General features: G+C 42.3%; 3 protein-coding genes and 1 long non-coding RNA gene across 5 annotated transcripts; 3 read left to right on the forward strand and 1 right to left on the reverse strand.

The window, feature by feature from the left end:
• The first annotated feature begins 414 nt into the window (after positions 1 to 414).
• LOC136552097 (uncharacterized) lies at positions 415 to 1,444 on the forward strand. The gene is made up of 3 exons (XR_010782756.1): positions 415 to 625; positions 852 to 1,018; positions 1,174 to 1,444. It is a non-coding gene; the product is annotated as an uncharacterized lncRNA (long non-coding RNA).
• Positions 1,445 to 2,817: 1,373 nt separating this feature from the next.
• On the forward strand, positions 2,818 to 9,232 carry LOC136549997 (uncharacterized protein At2g33490-like). The gene is made up of 10 exons (XM_066541428.1): positions 2,818 to 3,320; positions 4,239 to 4,311; positions 4,663 to 4,737; positions 5,526 to 5,587; positions 5,676 to 5,744; positions 6,305 to 6,333; positions 6,415 to 6,622; positions 6,717 to 6,953; positions 7,288 to 8,257; positions 8,782 to 9,232. The coding sequence occupies exons 1-9, from the start codon at positions 3,180 to 3,182 to the stop codon at positions 8,254 to 8,256; spliced, it is 1,863 nt and encodes a 620-aa protein (XP_066397525.1). The 5' UTR covers positions 2,818 to 3,179; the 3' UTR covers position 8,257; positions 8,782 to 9,232.
• A 2,245-nt stretch (positions 9,233 to 11,477) lies between these two features.
• On the forward strand, positions 11,478 to 16,795 carry LOC136549998 (uncharacterized). The gene is made up of 8 exons (XM_066541429.1): positions 11,478 to 11,688; positions 11,915 to 12,081; positions 12,237 to 13,490; positions 13,584 to 13,835; positions 14,485 to 14,565; positions 15,509 to 15,650; positions 15,729 to 16,129; positions 16,660 to 16,795. The coding sequence occupies exons 2-8, from the start codon at positions 12,019 to 12,021 to the stop codon at positions 16,714 to 16,716; spliced, it is 2,250 nt and encodes a 749-aa protein (XP_066397526.1). The 5' UTR covers positions 11,478 to 11,688; positions 11,915 to 12,018; the 3' UTR covers positions 16,717 to 16,795.
• Positions 16,796 to 17,255: 460 nt separating this feature from the next.
• LOC136549999 (phytyl ester synthase 1, chloroplastic-like) lies at positions 17,256 to 22,364 on the reverse strand. 2 transcript variants are annotated; one of them, XM_066541430.1, is made up of 14 exons: positions 21,717 to 22,358; positions 20,629 to 20,680; positions 20,505 to 20,560; positions 20,207 to 20,365; positions 20,007 to 20,111; positions 19,601 to 19,707; positions 19,288 to 19,409; positions 18,989 to 19,097; positions 18,665 to 18,795; positions 18,203 to 18,572; positions 18,015 to 18,128; positions 17,843 to 17,928; positions 17,593 to 17,702; positions 17,256 to 17,446 (listed from the first exon to the last, which is right to left on the reverse strand). In XM_066541430.1, exons 1-14 carry the CDS (start codon positions 22,219 to 22,221, stop codon positions 17,256 to 17,258), a joined length of 2,217 nt encoding a protein of 738 aa, XP_066397527.1. In that variant the 5' UTR covers positions 22,222 to 22,358. The 2 variants fall into 2 exon arrangements, with proteins under 2 accessions (XP_066397527.1, XP_066397528.1); XM_066541431.1 differs by lacking the exon at positions 17,256 to 17,446 and having other exon boundaries at positions 17,592 to 17,702; positions 17,843 to 17,918; positions 21,717 to 22,364.
• Between the last annotated feature and the right edge of the window lie 4,418 nt (positions 22,365 to 26,782).

The following is a 26,782-nucleotide window of genomic DNA, read 5'->3' on the forward strand; positions in this document are numbered from 1 at the left end:
TTCACCAAAATTATTGATCCGATATTTTCTGAATTGCGTCGATTTTTATATCTTGTTGATTCAACATTTTTAGGTATTCAACTTTTCTACATGTGAGACTGTTTTTCCATTCGTCTGTTGCCTTAGGGTCTGTTTGGTTCCAAATAAGTCACCCACTTATAAATTAAAAAGTGAAATAAGTGACTGATTTTGCCAAACACCACCAACTTATAAGTCACCCCTGCTTATAAGTTTTAAGTTAGTTCACCCCTGCTTAAAACTTATAAGCCACCATTTTTCATGTGAGGCCCACAGTTTATAAGTTATCTACAATCAAACAGACATGACTTATAAGTCACTAGTTTTCAGTCACCTAATTTAATAAGTCAATTGACTTATGGGAATCAAACATGCCCTTAATCTGTCTAGCACGCTCCTACGATCGTGCATTTTGTTCTCGCGTCCGCCAGCCTACGCGATCTTTCTCTCTCTCGGTTCCCCCGTTCCCCCGCGTGCGCTCTCTCTCTCGCGCGATCTCTCTCGTGGCGACGAGTGGGCGGCCGCCGCCGCCCCCCACGCCCAGGTCATCGTCGGGCCCTTGGCCAGGTGCTTTTCGGGGCCTTCGCCGGCGACGAGCACACATCAGGTACGCATACACTTTCTCTTCGTCCCCTACCTTATGCTATTTGTCTGTGGATCTGATCTAATTACAAGTGTATTATACATATAGTATTATGCCTACTAACTTTGATTTTTTTGGGCAATGTATACATCTATGTCCTTTACTGGATCCGCCCCTGATCGTGATAGCATTTGATTGTATCTGCAGGATTGTAATTTGTAATCTGATCTCTCGGTATTGTTCGTACCAGGTTTCTCGTTGCTTGTTCAGGCTCCGAGTTGTGTTTTATCTGGAATAGTTGCAGTATCTATAGGAGCATGATTGGTGGTGGGACATCCTCACTAGACACTATTGATGGATTTGTGTCAAAAATCACTATTGATGGATTTGTGTCAAAAATCTCAATGTGGCTCTAAGGTATAACCCTCTCGTGTTGGTAGAGTGAGATTCATTATTAGTTGAACCTTCTTCTCGTGTTGGTATCACTGGAAGTTGGAAAGTAAGAGCACGTTCATTTCTCAGTAGCATCTGAATATACACCTCTTGGTAGTAAGAGCACGTTCATTTTTCAGTTTGCTGAAGGAAACGATTTTGGGATGGGTCTGCCTCAAATTCATATGGTTAAGGAGGAAGAGCCTACTGAAGGGAGTACACCTGTAACCGGTCCTAGTTTCAGTGTCAGTGGCCTCTGCGATTCAGGTAAACTTAGTGTGGGAAGCTCAAGTAGAAGTTGGTTTCAAGACCCATCCGTCAGCGATTTCAAGAGAAAATTTGCATCGGGTGCTTCGAATGGATTAAATAGTCATATCAGAACCAGACATGCTGTTGATGATCCTGCGGGCTACCAAGGCCTAAAACATCGATTCTAACACTGCAGATTTCTAATCCTACGGTTTTTTAATGCTACAACACATGCAAACGTATCACATTGCATATTTTGCTACTTGGGCCACGAGGCCAGTGGATGGTAAACTACTCACGAAAACGATCGTGCATGCCTCCCTTTTGTTACCTGCCTCAAATTAACTTCTCGAAAAACGATCATGCATGCCACCCTTTTGTTATCTGTCTCAAATTAAAATCAGGGTATCTCTCTGAAATTAACATTAGTGGACACCAAAATGTGTTGCCATTCTGCTATCTTGTTAACTTGTACTCTAGGATTTGTTGGAGATTTCTGCATTGCTCTGTTCTTGCTGAGACCTCAAGACGAGCCCCCCAAACAGAGTCCCGACGGTTCGATCTGCTTGCCCATATACATCTTTTATCGCGACAACGATCCCCCACCGACATGTTGGGTACGGGCGGTCCGCCAGTGACGGCGACCCTCGTCAGAAGGTCGTAGTACGGCGCAGCTAATCATGAAACGCCCAAATTATGGTCCGGTCAAAAGACCGTGTGCTTAATTGGGCACGGATCCTGTGCCGGTAAGCATCAATCAGTGTAGTCGTAGCGGTATAATAATGGCACGTCCTCGTCACCGAACGCGTCCCGTCTTCTTTTCCTAATCCTAAACAACGCCCACCCAAACAGCCACAACCCGTGAGACGAGGACGCCGCTGATTGGCATCGGATGTCGTTGAACGAAAAGATGGGTCATACATGCCCATGCGATATTTGCGTCCCATTCTTCTCTGCTTTCCGCAAACACTCCCATCTTTGAGCGGACCGATTTGTTGCAAAGCCAAAGAAGAATAGGATAGTCTCTGTTAGGAAAAAGGATATAAAAAAAGATAAGAGAGCAAAGGCAAGATAAGAGAACAAAGGCATTAAGAGGGTGTTTGGTTGTCCCTCCTAAATTTTAGTCGCTGTTCCATCAAACACATGTATGGAGTATTAAATATAGACTAATTATGAAACTAATTGTATAGTTTGCGACTAATTTACGAGACGAATCTTTTAAGCCTAATTAGTCTATAATCTGACAATGTTTGCTACAGTAAACATATGCTAATGATAGATTAGTTAGGCTTAAAAAAATTGTCTCGTCAAGTACTGACAGATTATGTAATTTATTTTTTTATTAGTATCCGAACCCTCTATGCAATATTCTCCCGATACACCTCTTTAATTTTAGTAGCTGGGGGCAACAACAACCTCTGTGCTCCGAAGAAAATATAGCATTGTGTGAAGCACTAGTAGTAGTAGACTAGCACAAAGCATATTATTAGCATAAGCAACGCCGACGGCTCCGTTTGACCAAACAAAGACCGGAGCAGCGACCAAAGCTTCATTCGAGGCAAGCAACCGAGAAAAAGATCATCTAGATTTTCTTTTAAATAAAAAATACTACCATTAATTAATTAAGGGCACATTAAAACAGTGCGCGGGCCGCGGGAGGAAGAAGTAAAGAAAGCGCGCACCAGCGCAGCAGCACCCGCCGCACTCGAGCTCCGAAAAGGAGGAAAAAAGAACTCTCCATTTCCCCACTCGCTCCCTCTCTCCCGCTCGTCAGTGGGAGTGTGCGTGCGGGGCTACTAGCGCCGCTAGGGTTTCCGCGAGCACATCGCCGCCCGGCCGCGGGCGATCTGGGGCTCGATCCGGCGCCCGCCCTGACTCGGGTTCGCGGGGCGAGGACATGGAGTCGTCGCTGCGGAAGCTGCGGGGCTTCGCGCTGCAGCGCCACGAGCAGCGGGTGGACCGGGACCGGGACCGCTGCCGGGGCCACTCCACCGCCGCCGCCGCCACGGCGGCGGACGAGCTCCTCGCGGCTGACCAGGTGTGTGGACCTTGCCTCTCCCTTTCGCTTCGTGGGCGAGCGAGCGAGCCGGGTGGGTGGGTCAGTCTGTTGAGGGTGTGGAGATCTCGCGGGGGAGCTCTGGTTTTCCGCAGCAGCCATCGCGGGTTGATGGATTCCGCGCGATTGGTTTTGATGGCCGGTTCGTAGTTCGGTTGTTGGTGTGTGAGAGTGTGGAGCATCGTCGCCGTGGGGATTGCATAAGAAATTCTAGTGTCCGGATCTGTGCTCAATTTCACAACACACGGTTGGACGTCGTTGGGATTCCACGGGGAGGAATGAGCTTTGCTTTGGGGTTGTTTCCTGGTGCGGTGGGAATCGTCCGCTCACATTTGGTTTAGCATAGTCTTGAGAGAGAATTTCCTTTGATCTGCTAGTGGCGTGATTTCAGCTCAACTTCTGTGGTTACTTGGCGGAGTCATGTTTGCTTTGGTTTTCATTGGGATGCATTTTCTCCTGTTCAATGAGGTGGTAATCGAGTGATTATCATGCATCGATGCTTGTGTGTGGTGTCGCTTTGGTGGGAGATGCATTTATGCATTTGGCAGGTCTTTATGCACTAGTGTAGTGGGGCAGCTGCAGAACTCGTGATACTTCTGAACTCCTTACAGTAAATGAAAGTGGCATTTTGCCCAATTGGGACCTTGTCTAATCTAGTTGGATCTGACAAATGGGTGCCCCATTCCCAATCAGTTTGTCCAGAAGTCTTCAATTGTTCAAAATTGAACTATTTTGTGTGGGTGTCTTAAAAACAAAAAGCAGTGATAACCTAGTCCTGCTGTTTACCAGCTGTATAGCTTCATCAGAATACCATAATGGATGATGTTAAAACTTCTCTTGGTTCAAGTTCTGGGTCTGCTTCCTGCTAGTTTTGTTTTGAATTGTTGCTTTCTTTGACAGGATATGACAGATATGAGGAGCTGTTACGATAACTTGCTTTCTGTTGCTGCAGCAATTGCAAATAGTGCATATGGTAATTTTCCTGTCTAAAGCCCCCCATCTTCCCGAGACCCTTAATTAAGTCCATTTTTCCCCTTATATATGTCCAATGGCATTTCATGGAAATATTAGTTATTGGCTATGTTTTCTTTTATGTTTATTACTTAGGTTTGCACGTTGTTTTTTTAATATAAAATAGCAATCGCCCATCTCTCTAAAGATCACGCTGAACGTATTTAGAACATATTTCTCCTAATGATTTACTTAATCAAGCAGGAAATGCAAATCTTAAACACCTTAATTTCACCTAGCTGATATTGTGTTTGTGTAACCTCACTTCATTTGTATTTGTGAAATATTAACGTATAGATGGCGTTATATGCAGAGTTCTCTGAAGCACTTCAAGAAATGGGAACTTGTTTGCTTAAAAGAGTTACACCAAATAAGGATGGAATAAATGGTAATTATGTCCTGTCTTGTTTTTTTTCTTTGTGAACATGCTTGTTTTGGTAATTGATGGCAATGCATGTGCATCATTATAATGCTTATTCTAGATTATGATAGATTATTGTCATTAAACTCATTAGAAGGGCAGGCCTGGTGCAGCGGTGAGAGCTGTCTCACTGAGTCACCAGGTCGCGGGTTTGAAGCAGCCTCTCCGCAGATTTTGCGGGGGGAAGGCTTGCCTCGGTTTTTCCCTTTCCCAGACCCCACTCATGTGGGAGCCTCCGGCACTAGGTCTGCCCTTTTTTTATTGTCATTAAACTCATTATCCTGAGGGTTTCAAAGCTATTAACTTAATATTCAGAAAGTCTTATACCAATGCCTGTATGGGGTCTCATGTCTATATAAGTTTTGGAGTCTCTTTTACAAATTTCCAGTCCTTTTGTAAAGTGGTGCAATTACTCTAGAAAAGGCATTTGGGTTTGGATGATACTGTTAATCCTCTTGTGATTGTTTGTCACAAAAAGGAAAAAAAATGCCATGTTACAAAACTTAGTTAAATAACCTCATGGTCTTGGATCTGCCGTTAGGCTCTTCAAGGAGGATGAGAGTGAGTTAACCAAAAATAAAATTGCACTAGACATCTTCACTTCTGGTCACTAGACTGTCTTATTAAGAAAAAAAAAGACAAAGAGATATAACAAAAATGTGAAATAGGTCTCCTAATGTTTCCTGAACATGTCTTCTAACTTTTAATTGCTGCTCAATTTTCTGTTTATTTCTTACATATAACTTATCTCCCAGATAAAGTTTTGCTGTTGCTTGGGAAATCACAATTTGAACTTCGGAAACTTGTAGATAGTTATGTAAGTTTCTAATTGCTTATTTGTTTAACTTGCTAATTGATATACTATAATCTTCTGCTGCTGGTTCATACAACTACCTTTTTTGTAGCGTGTGCATGTTCTTAATACCATCACCACTCCATCGCTGTCACTTCTTAATGAGCTTCAAACTGTGGAGGTACGATCTCTCATGCTGGTGCTTCTAGGTGTTATGTGCAGGCTTATATTTTCTTTTTCTTATTGTTTGGGTCTGTGCACTTTATCAAGTTTGCTATTTTCAGCACCTTTTCATCCTGCCTGTGGCCTTCTAAGTATATAATAGAAATGAGCTCCCTGTTTACTCAGGAATGGAGAAAGTTAGTAGTTTGGGCGATGTTTACTTGCAAAACCATGTATTGATATGTGCTTTATGTGGTCAAATGCTCATATCTGTACCATTGTCCCTGGACTATAAAATAATCTTTGACAAATGTAATACTGTTTTATATTTACAAATAGGCTCATACTTTTCCCGTATACTTACAGACTACAGTACCTAGGTTTATCAAAAGGCATGCCAAGCAAACATGGCCTTGCTTTGTAGGCACAATCAAATTTCTAATTTGCATCCAGTTTATTTCTGTATGCTGCTGGTTGATGCCTTTATTTCTTGAGTTAAAAGTTCTCTCTCTTTTAAGAGTTTTAGTTCTATGCCCATCAGACAACTATGTGTGATTAGTAGAGTATTTCCCGTTGCAGGAAATGAAGCGCCAATGTGATGAAAAAAGGTATGGTATTTGTACAGAACTCACCCATTTTTTTTTTTTGTTTTGTTGACGTGAACTTTGAAGTTCCAATACTCCTTTCAGAGAATTGTACGAATTCATGCTAAATGCACAGAAAGGAAAGGGAAGGTCTAAGAATGCTAAAGGTGATAATGGAGCATCAGAGCAATTGAAACAAGCTCAGGAAGATTATCAAGAGGAAGCAACTCTTTTTCTATTCCGGTTGAAGTCATTGAAGCAAGGACAGTTCCGAAGTCTTTTCACACAGGCTGCTCGCCATCATGCTGCACAGGTGCACATCTGGTCACTTATAAATTCTCTCCTTTCCTTTAGGCAACCTGTCTGGAAACTAATTTGGTGAAACATAATTGTATCATGTGAACCAGCTAAATTTGTTCAGAAAAGGGGTCAAGTCCCTTGAGGCTGTAGAGCCACATGTTAGGCTCGCTGCTGAGCAGCAACACATTGATCATCAGTTCAGCGCACTTGAGGAAGAGGATTACCTTGTTGAGGATGATAATGATGACGATTACAATGACAGTCATGATGGAGAGTTGTCTTTTGATTATGGTGAAAATAAGGAAGCTGAGGAATCTGACAACTCTTCTAGGAATCATACAGAGGTACTAACATAGCTTGTTATTAAATTGTGGTCAAATATCCTACTGAACAATATTCTGGAACACTGCTTGATGTGCAATGCCAACAATGACCCTGCCAACATGATCCTCAGTTGTTCTAGTCTAGTAATGTTATATCTTATCATTTTATGCTGTATATGTTTATGACAAATGTCGTGAGCACAGCATTAGACTTAGTTATTTATTAGTCAATCATCCTTAGCTCATGGATAATGGTAAATGGGAAGGTTCAAAATGAAGCTGACTCAAGTATGTATTTTAACTTTTTTTTTTATTACCATTGACCGTTTCTTATCCGACTTTATGATTTCTGCAGGAATTTTTTAACAGAAGCAAAGAAGAGTATTCTTCTGTTCCACATGAAAGACAAAGAATCGTAAGTCAGTCAGCACCACTTTTTCCTGAGAAAAAGCTCAATACAGAAGAGAGAATAAAAGATTTGCGGCGTTCTGCGACAAGGAAGTTAAATACTTATGTTTTGCCTACTCCAAATGACGTTCGAGCTACTTCTCAGATAGCATCAGGAAATCCTACTTCTGGACCTCTCGAGAGCAAAGGTGCCTTCCATTCATCTCCACTCCACCCATCTGCAGACAATAAACTACCTAGTCCTACAAGATTGTCTAATGTACAGTCCGTGCTGAAAGAGAGCAACACCAATACAGCAGAAACAAGGAAAGTACTCCCAGTGGGTGATCTGGCTTTACCTGGCTATTATGACTTGAAGACATCTGACAACAAAAAAGTGAAAAGAGGGTCATTTTCTGGCCCAATAGCTTCCAGACCACGGTCAACAGAGAACATTGATGTTATTTCTGCAGCACCCAGGCATAGCTCTGCACATCAGCCAGTGCACATGAGAGTATCCCCTGGCAACTCGCCACCACCCATTTCCTCACCGAAGATCAAGGAACTTCATGAGCTTCCTCGACCACCTGTTAATGCATCAAAAAATACAACATTTCCCATTTTAGTTGCCCACTCTGCCCCATTGGTACCAAATCCTGCATCTTTGGCACCCAAAGTTCAAGATCATTTTAGGGCAAGACCAACGCTGCCAAGTACTGCTTCACCTTTACCAACTCCACCACCTGGTTCTATAGCCCGCAGTTTTTCTATACCTTCTAGGGGGAGAACATCAGGTATTTCAGACAGTAAAGAGACAGAAGATCAGCAAGACAAGGGAGCTGCCAGAATGAGCCTTTCTTCTCTTCCTTCAGCACAAACATTCTTGGAAGATCGTCAGCCGTTGTCAGCAGCTGCTGAATCGGTTAGCAAAACATAGGGTGAGTTTTCACTACCTGTGATGTTATAACGTCACAGTTTTTTAGCATTGGTGCACCTGCAGCCTCCACAGGAAGCTGTTCTGTGTACATTGATCATAATAATAAGGTTTAATATCCCTTTTTTAAGACAAAGTTGAATATCCCTTTTTTAAGAAAAAAATGCAAAATAGATACAAAGCTGACATTCCTATGAGAGGGAAACAAGCAATATGAATGATTCAGGTTGGGTTGTATGAGCTTCTACCAGCAGTTGGAAGTTTCTCATTTGTCATGACAGAAAGCATTCATAACTGTATTTTCATGTTTGGAACATAGCTTTGCAATTTTTTCTCCATATAGTTCATCAATTCCCTTGGATTCTGCAAACATATAAATCAGTGTCCCAGCATATAAGAAATACACCAAACATGTCATTCTGCTTTAACCAAAAAACTAGCTGTAGACACCTGCTTGGTGCTTTCTAATCAACAGCACGGTGCTGCAATATTGGACTGACCTTATTCTCTATTACCTTTCATGTGCAGAGTATTAAGTGTGAAGGTGGATTATTATCATTATCAAGTGGCTTCTGAGCCCTCTTCCTGGAAGAATGCTGTACATATTAGCATGTGAACTGTGGCCAGTATCGCGGAAGTAGTTGGTGTTTCGCGTGCCCTTTGGTTAAGATGTAGTCTGTGCAAATAATGGGTTTGCGGAAATAAAATCCCCATTTTTCTCACCGATTGATTGATTCATTGATTGGCGCGAGATTTGTTGTTGTGCCCTTGAACTTGTTTGCCTTGAAGCGAGTTCAGAATGCCATCTGTTTTCTGCAGCTTATGTAATTATCACCTGGTTTCCCGTGCTTATGTAATTAATTATCATCTGTTTCACCACCCTAAGGGCTGTGTTGTCGTATTGGCTCTACATAGGGGTTTGGCTCCACAATTGCTTCTCCATGACTCGGCTAACAACAAAGTTGTCAGTTATGTTTTCTCCTTTTTGACCTCGTGAACCATTTGGGATTCAAATAAATTTACGCTCAGCTTGTACAGATGTATGCTGCACTACCGTACATTACAGAGACATCCAGATCAGTAGAATGACCCTTTTAGACAGGCAGCTGTCAAAGCATAACCTGAGTCCACGGGCGTGCAGAAAAGAAGCGCAGAACATCCACATTCGACATCCACCAAACTTTGTAAAAAGTTGTAGAATGACCCTGTTCCCTGGATGCGGTTCTACCAATCCGTTCTCCATCGACTAGGGTGCGACTCTGGGTTGGCAAACTCGCAGGATTCTACGGCTTGGTTTTGAGCAAACCATGACATGATCGAGCAGGACCCAGTGAGTCATGGAGCAACAGTACGAGTGCAAGTAATCAACAGCAACGCCCACCCGTACCTTTACAGAAGAGGACGGGCAGGCGACTATGCGCCTTGACCACACGCCTCGATTATTATGACTTTATGAGCAGCGGCGGCAAGAGGTCCCTGGGTGGGCCAGGCAGCGGTTTGGTACAGGTATCAGAGGACCCACGAGATGCTCCGTGGGTTGGTTTCTGGACTTATAAGTGCGGCTGGTGCTGATTTGTTGTGAGAAAAAAATACTGTTGACTGGCTGATAAGCTCTGGCTAAAACCAACACGCTATCGCTACAACGTGCAAGTATTTCTATTTCACCAGCTGAGATGGTCTTCTACTCTTCTGTCTTCACTTGTTCGCGATATGAACGGATCGAACGAAATGGTCAGATCCAGGTCCGTGCCGTGCCGGACGTCGCGTTCGCGTCGGTGCCTTCCGTGAATTCTCCGCGGCACGGCACGGCACGGCATGGCGCAGCTTTCAAGGCACGCAACGTGACGGTCTTGGCCACCATGTGCTTGGTCGGTGGCCACGCGCCCACGAGCATCCCTTCACGCTTTCCTATTCCTATATGCGGCTTCTTTTTGTTCTTCGTTATTATATAAAGAAAAAGAGAAGAGCACGTCGAATACGGAAGGCCGGCCGCAAAACCACTTGCTTTTTCTAGGGATTTTTGCCTTTTGAACTTTGATGAAGTCTTTGATGATGATCTTCGGGGATGAATGGTTCAAATTCTGTTACTTTTAGCATCGTAACTCCTTTACTGAAATACTGTAGTATACTTGTTTCAACGAGCTAGATGCATTCTTACACATAAGAATTATTTATCTAGATAGCACGAGTAGACCTAGTAAATACCGGATGATAAAGTTTCTTGACAGGAGAACGAAAACGCAAACAAAGCAGGTGAAAAAAAGTTTTATTAAACATTATTTTAATTTATTGAAATACAGTGTATTCTAGCCATTCTGAGGCATGTACCCCTCACTTAACCTCTTAATTTATTGAAATCTGATTCTATTCCTCCTGACTAAAGGATAAACTCTCAATCTCTTATACAAAAATATGACAAGTACTAAATCAAGTATTTCTATTTAGTAAACATTACTCCCTTCATTTCAAATTATAAGACATTCTAAGAAGAGAGTCAAAGCATTTCAAGTTTGACCAAAGTTATAGAAAAAATTATAAATATTTATGATATCAAATAAGTATACTATGAAAATATAATTAATAAAGAATCTAATGGTACTTAATTGGCACCATAAATGTTATTATCTTATCATATAAATTTGATCAATAGTTTGACTTTTCAAGATTCTTAGAATGACGTATAATTTAGGACGGAGGGAGTACTTTTTTGTTTCCTGGATCTCTATATTTTAGAACAAATTTCAAATGTGCGCTATATTGAATTACATGACGAAAGGAGTAATATTATTTTTAGTTACCGAGTTTACACTTTCACCAAAATTATTGATCCGATATTTTCTGAATTGCGTCGATTTTTATATCTTGTTGATTCAACATTTTTAGGTATTCAACTTTTCTACATGTGAGACTGTTTTTCCATTCGTCTGTTGCCTTAGGGTCTGTTTGGTTCCAAATAAGTCACCCACTTATAAATTAAAAAGTGAAATAAGTGACTGATTTTGCCAAACACCACCAACTTATAAGTCACCCCTGCTTATAAGTTTTAAGTTAGTTCACCCCTGCTTAAAACTTATAAGCCACCATTTTTCATGTGAGGCCCACAGTTTATAAGTTATCTACAATCAAACAGACATGACTTATAAGTCACTAGTTTTCAGTCACCTAATTTAATAAGTCAATTGACTTATGGGAATCAAACATGCCCTTAATCTGTCTAGCACGCTCCTACGATCGTGCATTTTGTTCTCGCGTCCGCCAGCCTACGCGATCTTTCTCTCTCTCGGTTCCCCCGTTCCCCCGCGTGCGCTCTCTCTCTCGCGCGATCTCTCTCGTGGCGACGAGTGGGCGGCCGCCGCCGCCCCCCACGCCCAGGTCATCGTCGGGCCCTTGGCCAGGTGCTTTTCGGGGCCTTCGCCGGCGACGAGCACACATCAGGTACGCATACACTTTCTCTTCGTCCCCTACCTTATGCTATTTGTCTGTGGATCTGATCTAATTACAAGTGTATTATACATATAGTATTATGCCTACTAACTTTGATTTTTTTGGGCAATGTATACATCTATGTCCTTTACTGGATCCGCCCCTGATCGTGATAGCATTTGATTGTATCTGCAGGATTGTAATTTGTAATCTGATCTCTCGGTATTGTTCGTACCAGGTTTCTCGTTGCTTGTTCAGGCTCCGAGTTGTGTTTTATCTGGAATAGTTGCAGTATCTATAGGAGCATGATTGGTGGTGGGACATCCTCACTAGACACTATTGATGGATTTGTGTCAAAAATCACTATTGATGGATTTGTGTCAAAAATCTCAATGTGGCTCTAAGGTATAACCCTCTCGTGTTGGTAGAGTGAGATTCATTATTAGTTGAACCTTCTTCTCGTGTTGGTATCACTGGAAGTTGGAAAGTAAGAGCACGTTCATTTCTCAGTAGCATCTGAATATACACCTCTTGGTAGTAAGAGCACGTTCATTTTTCAGTTTGCTGAAGGAAACGATTTTGGGATGGGTCTGCCTCAAATTCATATGGTTAAGGAGGAAGAGCCTACTGAAGGGAGTACACCTGTAACCGGTCCTAGTTTCAGTGTCAGTGGCCTCTGCGATTCAGGTAAACTTAGTGTGGGAAGCTCAAGTAGAAGTTGGTTTCAAGACCCATCCGTCAGCGATTTCAAGAGAAAATTTGCATCGGGTGCTTCGAATGGATTAAATAGTCATATCAGAACCAGACATGCTGTTGATGATCCTGCGGGCTACCAAGGCCTAAATCCTGAATCGAGAGATCCAAGTTATAGATCATGCCCTAAAATCAGATCTCCTGTACAGATGCCTGCAGTGAGGGTTGTTGGGTTTGATTCTGGAACTGCTGATTCCACAGGTGGCCCTGATATAATGGTAGCTCACAAAATGCATTCATCTTTAGTCATTGGTAATTGTGATTCATCAGTTGAACATCACGAAGTTCAGGCAAGGAAAAGGGTGCTGTCACCATTAACTAATATGCTTCCTTCTGGACAGTTCCATGGTGATGCGCTGAATATTGGTTCCGGTGATGAAAAAAAACAGAACCCTCATCGTGTTAGACAGCTCTCTTATTCTGGCTTCCATGACAGTAAAAAGGCTAACACTGGAACTCTTTATTCCTTTCAGCCATCTACTAGGCCAGCATTGGGATACTCTGATTGGAGTACAGAGCAGGGTTTCTGTAAGCTTAGTTCTAATACATTCACTGATGGTCCTTTGCTTGATGGTAGGGAATTCTTTCCATGCTCAGATCAACCAGGAGGTGAAAGGATTATGAATCTTGCAAAGGTGTCTACACCGCCTGCAAGATTATCACATTCTCCTCCACTCACTCTTTCTCCACTTTGTCCAAAATGGATGAATAGAATGAAGGCTGCAAGAGCTCAGAGGGATTTGACGGGACAAATTGAAAATGATTTCCTTGGCTTGAAGGAAATGGGAAGATCAAATTTTGACGATTATTCAGAATATGTTGGTACAATAAGGATGAGGGATATGCTAGATGAAACCAGTATTTTGAATGATGGATTTGATACAATGACCCCTAAGAGAAGTTTTCATAGGAGATTCCAATGCTTGGGTCCAGAATCTGCCCCTGTGTCTGCACACATTGGATATATTAGTTTGAACCTCCTCCCTGTAAGGAGGTCATTGGTTGGCTCCTTTGAGGAATCTCTCTTATCTGGTCGCTATTCATGTGGAAAGGACAATCAGGTTCGCCATGTTTTCCGTTACTCCTAATTACTCAGCTTTTGTTGAGGATACCAGGCATGTTTTTGGTCTTAATGCCATCCTCTCATAATACAGAGCATTGATGGTTTTCTGGCTATTCTTAATGTGACTGGCGGCAGCTTTTCTCCCCCAACTCAGAAGCTCCCATTTACAGTGACCAGCATTGATGAAGATAGCTCCTTGTTGTACTACTCATCGATTGATCTTGCGGGGAGGTTGCCTACAAACAATAGCAAAGGCCCAAAATTCAAAAGAAGCCTCAATAACAGTGATTCGCGGTCAACAAATAGTCGGTTACGCATCCCTGTGAAAGGCCGCATACAACTGGTACTGAATTGCTTGACCTTATAATAAAATTTGATCAGGATGTACTGTGCCTGTGCATCTTTTATATATATTTTTCGAATTGGTGTAATACCAAGATATTTATTCAGTTAATGATAATATAGTAGAAAGTTGTATGATTTATCTCGGTTTTGAACCTATTGTAATGGGAAGTTTTCTGCAAGTTTAACTACCTATTCTTACTAGCATGTGCACATTTTACTTTGAGTTGGTATAGTTTGTTATGGGAAGTGAATGCATTATAGTTTGTTTGTTTTTTTTTTACAATTTCTTGTGTATGCATGAAATATGTAAATAGCATTTGCTTTGATCAATTCACATGATAGCACATCACACTTTGAGCTTGAAGTCTGCATTCTCTTGTGTATCAGCTGAAACATTGTGTAACCTGGTGACTCATGTAGGAGGAAATTGCAGAACTTTTCTGCTTCTGGAAAAATAGGACTTACTATTTGGAGTTCAGTTCCATATTATAAAATTTGATAGGACATGGAGCTCATGTTGCTACTTTAGCACCGACATTTGGAGCTTACTTTGAGACTTATCTAGTCCTTTGAAAAGTTCTATTAGATTGTCACATTTCTATTGATTTGCCTATTTCACTTCAAGCAAAACTCTTTACTCTCGGCAGGTGGTCAGTAACCCAGAGAAGACACCACTTCACACCTTCTTCTGTACCTATGATTTGAGTGACATGCCTGCTGGAACCAAGGTATGAGAAATCAATATTATGTTATTGCCTTTTTAAATGTATTTTGATTTGATATTAACTGCAGTTTTTTGCTCGTTGTCTTTTCTACCATGGCACTTATTTTTCTTATTTTCACATGGTATGATGGTAAAAAAAATATTGCATTGGCATACTCTGTTGTGATTGTTGATTTTGTTAATTATTAAAATGGCATGTTTTCTTTTTTAATTTGTTAGATTTATGTTGAGATTTGATTAATAATTCTGGCTCCATATACTCATTGAGACACATATGTGGTTCGATCCATTTATGAACTTATATTTTAGGCAGATAGACAACAAGAAAAGTGTTTGGGCATCCCATCTCCGTGATTTTATGCAAAGCTGATTATAGAAAGTATTTTTTTATTTACTTTTTTTTTGTGGGTAGGTGGGACCTTTTTTCTTCGGGGGGGGGGGGGGGGGGGGGGGGTCGGTGAGCGTGGCCCATTCAACAATTACTAAGCCAGCAATTTTTTTTCTGCTCTATAGTGAAAGTATTGCTACTTCAATTTATACTGGTATATGGGTGGGTGGAAATGAGTAAATTGTGATGTTTCACAAGTTACAATACTTGGACTGTTTGGAAGCCTTGCTGCAGCTCACCTTGCCTAGCCGGGCGAGGAATGTAACAGTTCGTTCTCTTGCCGTTCATCTCGGGGCCAGCGCTGTCAAGCTTTTTCCATGCCAGGCCGAGCGAGCCAAATTGGCTCTCCACTCTTGGCAAGGGTGAAGCTGGCAAACTTACCAAACACACCCTTAATCATCTGGTACCATCTTGCAAGTATCTTCAGCTGCATGAATGATGTCTGCCTTTTCTTATGAAATGGATGTTTTGTGCCTTCCTTTAGCAATCACAATTATTTAGTTTTATCCCTTTACTTCTTTTTCTCAAATCCATATTCTGATATTGTAAAATGGGACAGACTTTCATGCGGCAAAAGATCACTCTATCCTCTGCTTCTCCCTCTTATCCGACCAGAGAAGGAAGCAAGGCCAGTGATGTAAAGGTCGAGTCAGTCCAGTGTGGAAGTGAACTTAGAGAGTGCGGTGCTCTATTTTCTGAATGTAATAAATCCAATACCATTGATAGATAAATCCAAATTACAAAGTTCAAGTTAATTAAAAGTTATTTTAACTTTGCAGGTTCGGACAATGGGCACGAGTCGGAAAAGGGAGGTTCTGCAGATATGGAATGTGACGTTAGAGAACCAAATGAATACACTACTTCGGGGAATTCAGAAAATGATGCTAATGCTGAGGGTTGCTGCTGTCAAATAGACTCATGTCAAGGTGGAAAGAAATCTTTCAGCAGATCTCCAAAGGTCAATGATATTCCAGCTGGAGGGGTACTGCGGTATGCTTTGCATTTACGTTTTCTGAGCCCCTTCTCCAAGAACTCGTCCAAATCAAGGCAACATTGCAAATTGGATCTGTCATCAGAACCGCACACTCGCAGTAGGACTGAGGAAGAGAGAAGATTTTATCTTTACAATGATATTAGAGTTGTCTTCCCTCAGAGGCACTCAGACTCTGACGAAGGCAAGGTATGTGACAATTAAGATACACGTCTAGGCCGTCTATTTCACCCTTGTAGCACAACTTTAGTTTAAGCTCCATTACAAATTATAGTTCACTTTAGCTTCATATTAAGTCAAAAATTTCTAACTTTTTTTAGCGAATTTTTTTTTCTAACTGCAAGTGTGCACCAAGCCACCAACATGTGGAACATAAAATTAGTTTCACTAAATTTTACATGAAATATGTTTTTATAGTGTATTTATTTGAACTTGTACATGTTTTTTTTTTTAAAGTTGGTCAAAGCTAGATTTATTTGGACTTAAAGACAAGAGTGAACTATAAACTTTAATTTATAACAGAGGTAGTAATTCTTTATGAACTAGTGAGATAGGATTATCTGAACCTGTAACATAAAAAGTATTCTAGGATCCACAAAACTACCGGCTGGGTTGCAAAGATTAAGTTATTATGTTGTTGCTCGACTCTGTCATTCTAATATATTTTGCATTCCTGCTTAGATACACGGCTGACAGATTCCTTTTTTGTCTCCTTGTAGCTGCGGGTTGAGCATGACTTCCCAGCAAATCCCAAGTATTTTGACATAAGCAACTAAGAACTCCTTCCACACTCGTGAAGCTGCAGATAATTTGTACATACCATTTCGTCACTAACTTATCAATCTTTACTGCTTATTGCCATTGATGTACAGACTAACCTTCCAATGAAATTCTTTATTTCATCAATTTTTTTTATGTATAAGGTAGTGTTTGGATCCCCACCAGTTTCCACAAGCTGGTAGAGGCTTGGTTATCTCAGCCTGTGAGATTGTGTAAGCTGGATGGTCGTGGGCTGTTTGGATACCAAAGCTGGAATCTGCTAGGATCCAAACAGGCACGGATTATTCTTCATTTCTCCTCTTGACTTGAGCCCATGCGCTTTTTGCAATGGTATGAGCCAAAAATAAATACTTCTGCTGCTGTACTTACACATTTACAGTTATGAGCTATGACATGAATTCTATTGTCCTCTATATGCTTTGAATGGGCTACGATAAAATCAGTCAACGTAATTCTTTGGAGGAAAATGGTAATAAACAGCTTTGTTGACTAGAAAAAAAATATATAAACAATTGGCATTCTCGAAGTGAACATTTCACGGTTCAAATGTGGGTATTTCTGCATTGGGACCATGAACTGCTTGGTAGAGAAGCCTGGGCAGTATACTCCTGTAAGGGTCCTCCTCCCTTTTCTCCTTCAGATAGTTGATACAGCTCTCCACCTCAGATTTGACTTGCAAATAGAGGCGCTGCGCCTCCTCTTTGTCTCGTAGTCCTTTCTCTCTCCCTATGCAAGCAAACAAACCGAATGAGAATTTTTTGACCCAACTTCAGGTTCGAGAAACGCTCAAACCATTGTTAAAAGTTGACACTGAGAGAATGCCTGAAGAATACAGACCGAGGGGATTTAATGAAATGTTTTTGAATATGTACCTCTTGTCTCAATAGGCTTTCCAAAGACGAAGTAAAACCGCCCTGGTACCTTCGGTGCAAGCACTAGGGGGTGCATTCTTTGATTTTTTACCTCTCCCATGGAATCAGTCCTATGAAACCACAGTTCAGCATCAGGATCTCAAAGACTCAAACATAACATGAAAGGGGGGGGGGGGGGGGGGGGGGGGGGGGGGGTGGTTTGGGGGAGTAAAAAAGGAGAAGAAAGGACTCTTGAATTAGACCAGCATACCTTAGCTTCAGTCCATCGCGGTTTAAGGCGTTGTCGAGTATATCATAGAAGGGAACCTTCTGAAGATCGTTGTAGTCTAACAACAACTGAGATGGTAAACTGAGTAACTGACCATCATCCAAGCCATGTTCTTCAACTGAGATAGCGTACTGGAAAGCACTGTGGCACTTACATGGCATATATCATCTTCTCCCACGACTCCAAATGGTATGATCGTTGCTCCAAACCTGGATGCCATTCTCACGAATTCAGGTTGCTCCGGCCAAAACAACTTGTACTCCTCTCCCTGAGAACCACAGCCTTCAGACATATATATAACATAGATATGAGAAACAAAATCACATATTGCCAAACCATCACCTTTCTATGAAGCGCTTCCCGCGCACCTCCTGGATACAGCAGCACAAACTCCTTATCTGCAAGGAGCTTGTAAAAATTGGCACCTGTGACCGGCACTGCCCCCATGATCCGGTGCAGGTCGAAGTGCGCCGAGTCGGGCATCAGCTGCTCGGTGCTCTTGTCAAACATGAAGGGGTGCGCCAAGCCCCGGATGTGGACTCCGGTGCTGCTCAGGATGCCTGTGACCATAGGTCCAAGCTCAAACCCCAGGAGCATGTGGTACCCAACCAGCACGGCAGGGCCCTCCCTTGGCAGCCCTGCCAGACCCCTCACTATCTTCCCATCAGGCAGTGTTGATAGCATCACTGGGTCAGTGACAAGCTTTAGGATCCTGAAAGGTTTTACAAGTTCAGTTCAGTAGCTTTTCAGGGACTGTTCGGAGGCAATTTCATAGGATTCCTAAACCGTCTCTTGTAATGGTACCTGTCGTGATTGATAGCTTGTTGGAACTCATCTGGAGTAGGAGGTAGGTAGTCTGAAACGAAGTCTGTCTTCCTGGTGCGGCGGTAGTACCCAGCTCCTTTTATGGTTGTTGCGAGATCGAAATCGGCTTCCTTTTTAGGAATTGTGAAATAGTTGATCAAAGCTTAGAAATGCTTGCAAAGAGGAATTAGCTGTGGCCATAACCCACAGGAACACAAATGAAAGGCAAAACTTGGCAAACGAGTGTGGAACTCAATTTTATGAGATTTTGGAATATAGCAACAATCTAGTCATGTAGAAGAGAAAAAAAAATAGCTACCACACCAGTAAGATTTTGTGTCCATTATCTCTGAAAAGACGTGTTCTGCATTTCTCTAGAGCACCACGGAGCCTCTCAGCCTCTTGGCTGCTTGGTAGAAGTTCATCATTTCCACTGACAAAATAATATCGAATTCAGGCCCAGTCTGAAGTAGGAAAATATTTTTCAGAGTTATTTTTTTCTCATGGTTCTCCATGTAAAGCATGTTTCATACTGATCTTCTCAACCTTTTAAGAGTGAGGGCAGATATGATGTGTGGAAGAATGCTTCCCTATTTCTTTGCGTGGCTTTCTGTAAGTCTTACCTGGCTAGCACCAAAGTCTCGGCCTTGACTGCATGTAAACGGGAATTGACAAATGATGATGCTGTCTTCAACATTTTCAACTTACAAACGATAGATTCCTTTGTCAGAACATCAACCAAAATCTGTAAGAAAAAAAACGTAATAAAGAAGGATTAAGATCATCGCGAAGAAATAAACTGAATTGCTGTATGTCCAACAAAACAACAAATTCATTGATTTGAACTGAAAAAAGTAGCATCAGAATATTCATAAAATGGTCTCCAAAAACAAATAGTAGAAATATCTTCACATGTTTTGACACTTTCGAACTCACCATAAGGGAATCCAACAAATTGGATGTGATCTCTGATAATGTCTGACCAGCTTCTTCTAGAGAGAAGCCACGTCCAACAAAAGTTGATGGCATCTTCATGAAGTTCCCTAAAAGTATTAAACTATGATAAGAACTCGGCAGATACAAATAAAATGATTGCACTTTTGATGCTATTTTCAACTATCCCTAGACATTGTGCTATGTGAAGTGTACAACTATAAGAAGCATATCTGACAACAAGGGACAATGATGTGTCTTATACACTGAAGAAACAGATCATGCCAGTGTCTCATCCATCTTTGTTTTTGGCAAAAGTACTTGCCTCTCGAGTAACTAAAAGAATAATTCCTCAAAAAATAAGGTGTAGAATCCCTAAAAAAATTAGTGTAGAGAAGTAAATAAAAACCTGTCAGAAAATTTAGCAGCTGTGGAGTGGTCAGATGGAAGGGTTCAGGGACCATATCCAAGAAGGCTGAGAGAGTTTGCAGCTGTGACCTATGGAATGATGTTCCTGCAAGATGAGGCAAACTCCATGAGTTAGAAAAGAAAGTCATATCACTGGTAAGATCAGAGAAACACAAAAACCACAGTTAATTGCAGCCTGACCTGGGTTTACTAGGATCAATACCAGGTCTATGTCTGGGTTTCGCGCAGCCACGGCTAGAGCGATGCACGCTCCTACTGCTTCTCCAACAAGATACACTGGTCTGTCTGGTGCTCTTGAGCTCTGTGACTTTACTGTCCTCTCCACATACTCAACCAGTCCTGTACTCCATCATACAGTTCCGGTAGATTTGTCAGTGTAAAACTAAACTTGCAAGTACATGTCTATTTCCTCCAACAGTCAGAAAAAGGCATGTTGCTGTTTCCTTCATTCTGAAAAATCCATTTGAAAAGGACGTACCTTCAAAGGACGTTCGATCTTCAACTGGTATGTGCAAGCAACACAACTCAAACATCCTTCAGAAAGAACAATCATCAGTCACATCGAAGTAAGAAAAAAAAGGCCATGTAGAATTCATTCTTACTCTGCCAATCTTTCATGGTGCCGTACAAGTCCTAAACCAATTCCATCAAATCCTGCAAGGATCCGAGAATGGAAATCAGATAAAATTTCTCAGAAACCAAAGTAATGAAAGGTGGCAATCGCTTATATGTTCCAAAACATCACAGGTCAGCACAGTTTTGCTGAGATAGCAAAAAAAAAAAAAAAAAAAAAAAAAAAAAAAAAAAAAAAAAAACACGAGATTGTATTTTTAGAACTGTCTGAAGCTAGCAAAACAACCGAAGTTCCCAGTTAGTGCCTCTACATCTGTTGTGCTGTCCATCTAATGGTCAAACACAGCACAGATGCACCTGTCATCAGCCACAAAACTGCTACACAGTAAACTGTTCCAAAATAGCCATTTTCACATGCATGCTAGTGGTGAGAAAGCAACCTTTCTAAAAAATATGATAACAAAAGAAAGTGAGAAAGCAACACATGGGCCACATAGACTCCAGGCCCCGTTCGCTTCGCTGAAAAACAAGCCAAAACACTGTTCCGTCTGATTTGTTGTGAGAGAAAAACACTGTTCCGGCTGAAAAAAACAAGCCGAAAAATACGAATTATAAGACAAGCGAACAGGGCCATGTCAATTGTCAAACCCTCTCGCTTTGTTTATGTTATCGGCCTGATCTGCAGATGAGCAAGTTGCTTCTATTTTAGTGCTGTGCTGTGCTGTGCTCTGTTCACAATGCGCACAAATACTATTAGTATTACTGCTGTTCTGAACTATTGTGTGGTTACCAATTCTTGTTATTAGTGCCTTGAAAATGTTATATCCTGCACTGCTGCCTTTGGAACGCAAATGACAATGACACACAAGGTTTGAATGGTAGATGGCTATGTATACACAGGCTGAAAAGGATGGTATACTGTAACAAAGATCAATACGGCAATAGCTCCACATGGGATTATTAATTATTGGTCAGGTTAAGCTTACTATCAGCTGTGCTTTGTCAGAGTCCAGTTGCAAAAGAATATTCAAACAGCGCACTTCTAGACCGCACATGGGAATGACGGAACGAGATGGTACTTTTTTGCTACCAAGCAAAGGAAAATGGTCGTACGTACCGGGCAGGTAGAGCAGCGTGGGTGCGGCGGGGACGCGGCCGCCGGCGCCGGCGCCCCCGCACTCGAGCGGCGAGAACCACCGCGGCGGGCCGCCGTCCTTTTGCCGCGCCATCTCCCGCGCCGCCTCCACGTACTCCTTGACCCCTCGCCTCCTCCTCGCCGCGGCGCTCGAGCTCGGCGTCGGCGCTCCGTGCGCGGCGGCGGCGGACGCGCGGCACCGCCACCGCGTCGTCGTCGTCGGCACCTGCGGGCGCGGCGCGGCGCGGCGGAAGACGAGGAGCGCCCGCCGAGCCCCAGGCGCCGCGACGGGCGCCAACGCGCCGGTGGCCGGCATGGGCGCGCGGTCGGCTGTAGTGGCTGGAAGCTTAGCTGGTAGTAGTAGGCGATCGGCCGCGCGAGGCTGTGAGCACTTGGGCGCTTGCCGTTGCCGCGCGCAGCAAGCTGACCCTGACCGGCAGCAGTGCGCGCGCGCGTTGCGTATGGCGGCGTGATTGGCGCGGGGCATACAAAAGGGGAAGCGACATTACGTAGGAAGCGCGCCAATTAAGCCAATGGTGGATCCTCGGTGTCAGAGAGAAACGACCAGCGGGTCTCGACTCGATGGATGGATCGATCGCCGATCGCGAACGGAAGTAGTTACGGTTGTCGAGTTGGGCACGCTTGGTTTGGTTCAGAGCTGAGGATGAATGGTGGGTGATGCACAGCACAGCACCGACGACGATGGCTATATCTGTGGAGTCAACGATCGAGCTCGCAACCTTTTTTGCTTGTCCAATCGGGCAAAAGACAATATACACCCAAATTCCATCAAACGTGCCAGCTGTTAGGCTACGTAACTGTACTAATGTTCCTCACTCTATTTTCTATCCCATCGAATGTTTGGACACCTACATAGAGTATTAAATATAGATTAAAAAATAACTAATTGCACAGTTTACGACTAATTTATGAGACGAATCTTTTAAGCCTAATTAGTTCATGATGGGATAACTGATGCTACAGTACACATGTGCTAACGAGAGATTAATTAGGCTTAATAAATTCGTCTTACAGATTCTGTAATTTATTGTTTTATTAGTATCCAAACCCCGTGCAATATTTTCATGTGACACCCCTACGTGACATCTAAAACTTTACTCTGTATTTAAACAAGACCTACCTAATAATACCAGTCTACCCAGTCGCGTCGGCAGTAGCGACGAGATCGAGAGAGGTGAGTGTGCACACAAACACGGATGCGACAGGGGGCGAACCGGAGGCGTGCGTGGCCGTCCTCGTGCACGAGCAGCCGAGCAGAGATCCGGGAGTCCGGGACACATCATCGACGCGCAACTGCCGATTCTGTAACCTGTACGTACTGAGCTCACACGCCACAGAGTACTAAGGCGGGTGACGACACGTACGCACTCCAGTTTTGGAGAAGAAAAATGCTCGCGTTTGGTCGCTGGTAGCCCCACGTCGAAACCTGAGGCAGGCAACCTACCACCGTTGGATACAAAGCTTCCGTGCGATATTGAGTATCAGACCCATCGATATGGTACTCCGTTCAAACAAGAGCACAATTTTAGCAAAATATTATATTTTAATATCTTAAATTTGATCAACTATAGATAAAATGTGTAAATATTTATGATATAAAATGAATATCATTAGCTTAATTCTAGAATATATTTTTATAATAAATTAATTTAGAGTCATAAATGTGAATATCATTTACTGTAAATTTGGTTAAACATGGACCACTTTAACTAGACGTGACACATAGTTGCATTCTGTTTGGAACAGAACGAGTATGAATTGAATGAGAGGAGCACTACACCACGCGCAGCGAGCCTGGTTCGATGCTTAGACCGATCATGAATGCATAGTTTCGTGAAATCCACTCCTCAGCATGCATGTAGGTTTAACAATTATTTTGAGTTTGGGAAATACAACATCGGTACTAGGGGAAATCAAAAATGAAATCATTCGATCGAAAACACATCAATAACTATCGGGAATTGATTATTCGTAGTCAATATACGGAACGTAGTATGACATATGGACTCCTGCTACATTGTAGGAAGGAGTCGGAGCTGGTAAAACAAAAATAATCATCGACTTCTAGTCCATTTTAAGAAGAGAGAAAACAACTCCCCACTACAATGTACAAAGGAGCTAGAGCCCGAGCCGTTCGGAACTCTACCAAATAGGAGTCATAGTATGACATAAGAAAAATTTAAGCCACGCATGGAACGAAACGAGATAATATCTAAGAGATTGGAAGGAAAATATGGTCAAACGCTTTTGTTAGATTGGGTCGCACTATGTAAAAAAAGACGTGTCTCAACAGGCTTTGCAATTGCGCCTCTTATCCTCGGAAGCTTTTGTTGATGGTTGTGTTGGGAGGGGGAGGAACATGAAAAAACCTATAAAACTTAATTAAAAACCAATATCATTTTTTCTTTCTTATCTCTCACCGTTGACCCTAATATTGAACAAACATCTCCATTCTTATTTCTTCTTTTTTTTCCTATAAATGTCAAAAACAAATAATAAATGTAACAGAAATAATAAATATAATATTATGGGTCTTTTTTAGCCCTTGACACCTTCCTTAATAATGAAAATTTCCACGTCACATTATTGATATAGTTTTTATTAGTTGGACCCAACTGAAAAAAATTTATACTCATTTTCATAAATATTTAATATTTTTTCTCGTTGTAACTCGTACAAGCATATTTGCTATATATACTAATAGAAATAGAAAAGAGCTAGTATATGACACCAGCTCGCTACGTCGGGATCGCAGGTGCAGGATTGTTTTACCCAGACCCGGAGCAGGTGTGCAAATTAAAGCCCATGAGTTTTTGGGCCAATCCGTGGCATTCTCGAATCGACGGACCAGGCTAGCTGAGTCCAACGCTGTCAGGAAGCAAAATTATTCCTGCATGAACTGCCCGGTGAGTCCGAGTTTCCTCTTTGAAGCATAATGCGAGAAATTTATTTCTGCATTTAATGATGATATTAGTTTTTTTTAGTAAACGACCTGGAGGTGATCATATAGAGTGGAGTGTGTATGCATACGTTTATAAATATGTGTATATACATGTATACAAGTATCTATGTTTACTAGATATATGCCCGTGCATTGCACGGGAGCATGATTTGTTGTCTTATGACTCAGATGAATATATTAAGAAATCTACAAATCTAATTCATGGATAAAATAAAAGCTTGTTTAGTGATCTTTATTTATCACATATATCATGTAGATCTAGTTTATAGAAACATAACAAAATTAGTTTCACCCTTTTTTTTAATTAATCTTGTGTGATCTCTGTTTCCTTGAACATTAGTTCGAAGAGTGGACCCGTGCATTACACGGGGCACAATTTTTTGCCCACATATGTCGAGGGATTTGATCATTTTCAGAAAATAATGGAAATGGATAAACAATTTTGCATTGGGAACCCTAAACTGTTTCTAAATCCATTCAGGCCTAACAAATAGTAATAGACGAGACGAATTCAGTAGCGAAATAGCACATAGCATGTTTACCTCTATATGTGAAAATGGGGATTTTTACGAACAATGAGTTAGATGGGTTGTATTTTGATTTATCAGTAGAAAGTTGCATGCATTGTCTTTGCGCCAGGTTAAAAAAAACATAGGAGACATGAAGGAAAAACTAAATGTACTGTGTACCTATAGGGTCTAGTTGGTTGCTTGCATCGCTTATCTAGGCCCCGCGGTGCAATTCATCTCTGTTGGTTACTTATAGGGTCTAGAAGCAGGCTAGCATTGTCCTCAAAGTAAGCTCAGCCTGCCTATCAGCTATGCACCCTTCCTCCTGCACCCACACTACAGCCCAAGACACAGCCTGACCACTTATGCAGGAAACCAACACATACATAGCATTGTACATGTTTTTATCCAGGACAAACCAAACAACATCAAATTGCATTGCATTGTCCAGATTAAAAGTATGCTACACAACATCTATGCCATGCAATACTAATGCGATTAACCAATCAGCCCCATAGTTTCAGGAGCTCATCTCGGGGCAGCGTGGCAGCGCTGCTGCTGAGAGCACGAGTGAACAGTGGCGGACGACGGAAGAAAGTTGAGGTATGTCAGAGAGTAGATAATAAACAGGAAAGTGTAAGCTTTTAAATTAAAGTAGCACATACACATGCAGCGACGTCAAGTATAAAACATATATAATAGAAAACAAAATATCCAACAGTCAACGAATTAAATATAAACCCTTCTTGAGCAACCGAGCCCGCCCTTCATTCATATTGATAAGCTGTTGCCTGCACGGCGTCGATCGACTGCGGCATGCGGCCTGCTCTCTGGCATGCAGTGCGCCAGTGTGTGGCTGGGCGACGAGCACGATCAGATCACGCAAAACATGAAACGTCGCGATGAAACAATTACGTCTGGTCTTTCTTCGTGTTGGACAGACGGTCAGGCAGGCCAAGCCAAAAATAAGTGCATAAATGGGCCTCTACATCTAATGACTTAAGCCCACCAGAGTAGCAGCCCAAGTAACGGTTGGATCTTCTATTCTTCTTTCTCTCTGGTAGCGAATACTCGAACTTCAGGACAGCAGACCTCCATAGACCGCCTGCACGTCAGAGGAGGCATTCGTAGTATGCTGCCATCCCTAGACACGCTGGCCGTTGCGGTCAAGCTCGTTGTGTATGGTGGATCCGCAAAGTGCAGCGACCACAAATTGCCGGGGCTTAGCCTCCTCGCACGTCTAGGGTTTAGTGGGATGCGTGGACGCACTACCGGAAATAGTGGCGGGCACACGGCAAAGAATAAAAAAATATTCGGCAAAGGCTTTGTCGAGTGTAACACTCGTCAAACAGCACACGACATCTACAGTGCCGACAAACGTCTCTTTGCCGAGTGTTTTTTTATCGGGCACTCGGCAAATACTTTGTCGAAAGTTGAAACCGACGCTCGATGAAAAAAAGTAACGTGACGGCGTCGAGACGGTCACGGCGTGTTTGCCGAGTGTCCCGGACCTGACACTCGGCAAACCTGCCTCCTTTGCCGAGTGTCAACTCCTA

The sequence above is a fragment of the Miscanthus floridulus genome, chromosome 4 (assembly GCF_019320115.1).
Source record: "Miscanthus floridulus cultivar M001 chromosome 4, ASM1932011v1, whole genome shotgun sequence".
In the NCBI taxonomy this organism is placed as follows: domain Eukaryota; kingdom Viridiplantae; phylum Streptophyta; class Magnoliopsida; order Poales; family Poaceae; genus Miscanthus; species Miscanthus floridulus.

What these genes read in the sequence shown, in the direction of transcription:
- LOC136549997 (XM_066541428.1), top strand. Translation starts at nt 3,180, where the DNA reads ATGGAGTCGTCGCTGCGGAAGCTGCGGGGCTTCGCGCTGCAGCGCCAC. An exon ending in AAATAAGGATGGAATAAATG is followed by an intron (nt 4,738 to 5,525) that starts GTAATTATGTCC and finishes CTTATCTCCCAG; the next exon opens with ATAAAGTTTTGCTGTTGCTT. An exon ending in ATGAGCTTCAAACTGTGGAG is followed by an intron (nt 5,745 to 6,304) that starts GTACGATCTCTC and finishes TTCCCGTTGCAG; the next exon opens with GAAATGAAGCGCCAATGTGA.
- LOC136549998 (XM_066541429.1), top strand. Translation starts at nt 12,019, where the DNA reads ATGGATTTGTGTCAAAAATCACTATTGATGGATTTGTGTCAAAAATCT. An exon ending in AATCTCAATGTGGCTCTAAG is followed by an intron (nt 12,082 to 12,236) that starts GTATAACCCTCT and finishes TTCATTTTTCAG; the next exon opens with TTTGCTGAAGGAAACGATTT. An exon ending in CATGTGGAAAGGACAATCAG is followed by an intron (nt 13,491 to 13,583) that starts GTTCGCCATGTT and finishes CTCATAATACAG; the next exon opens with AGCATTGATGGTTTTCTGGC.
- LOC136549999 (XM_066541430.1), bottom strand. Translation starts at nt 22,221, where the DNA reads ATGCCCCGCGCCAATCACGCCGCCATACGCAACGCGCGCGCGCACTGC. An exon ending in AGATCGAACGTCCTTTGAAG is followed by an intron (nt 20,366 to 20,504) that starts GTACGTCCTTTT and finishes GATGGAGTACAG; the next exon opens with GACTGGTTGAGTATGTGGAG. An exon ending in ATGGACACAAAATCTTACTG is followed by an intron (nt 18,796 to 18,988) that starts GTGTGGTAGCTA and finishes ATTCCTAAAAAG; the next exon opens with GAAGCCGATTTCGATCTCGC.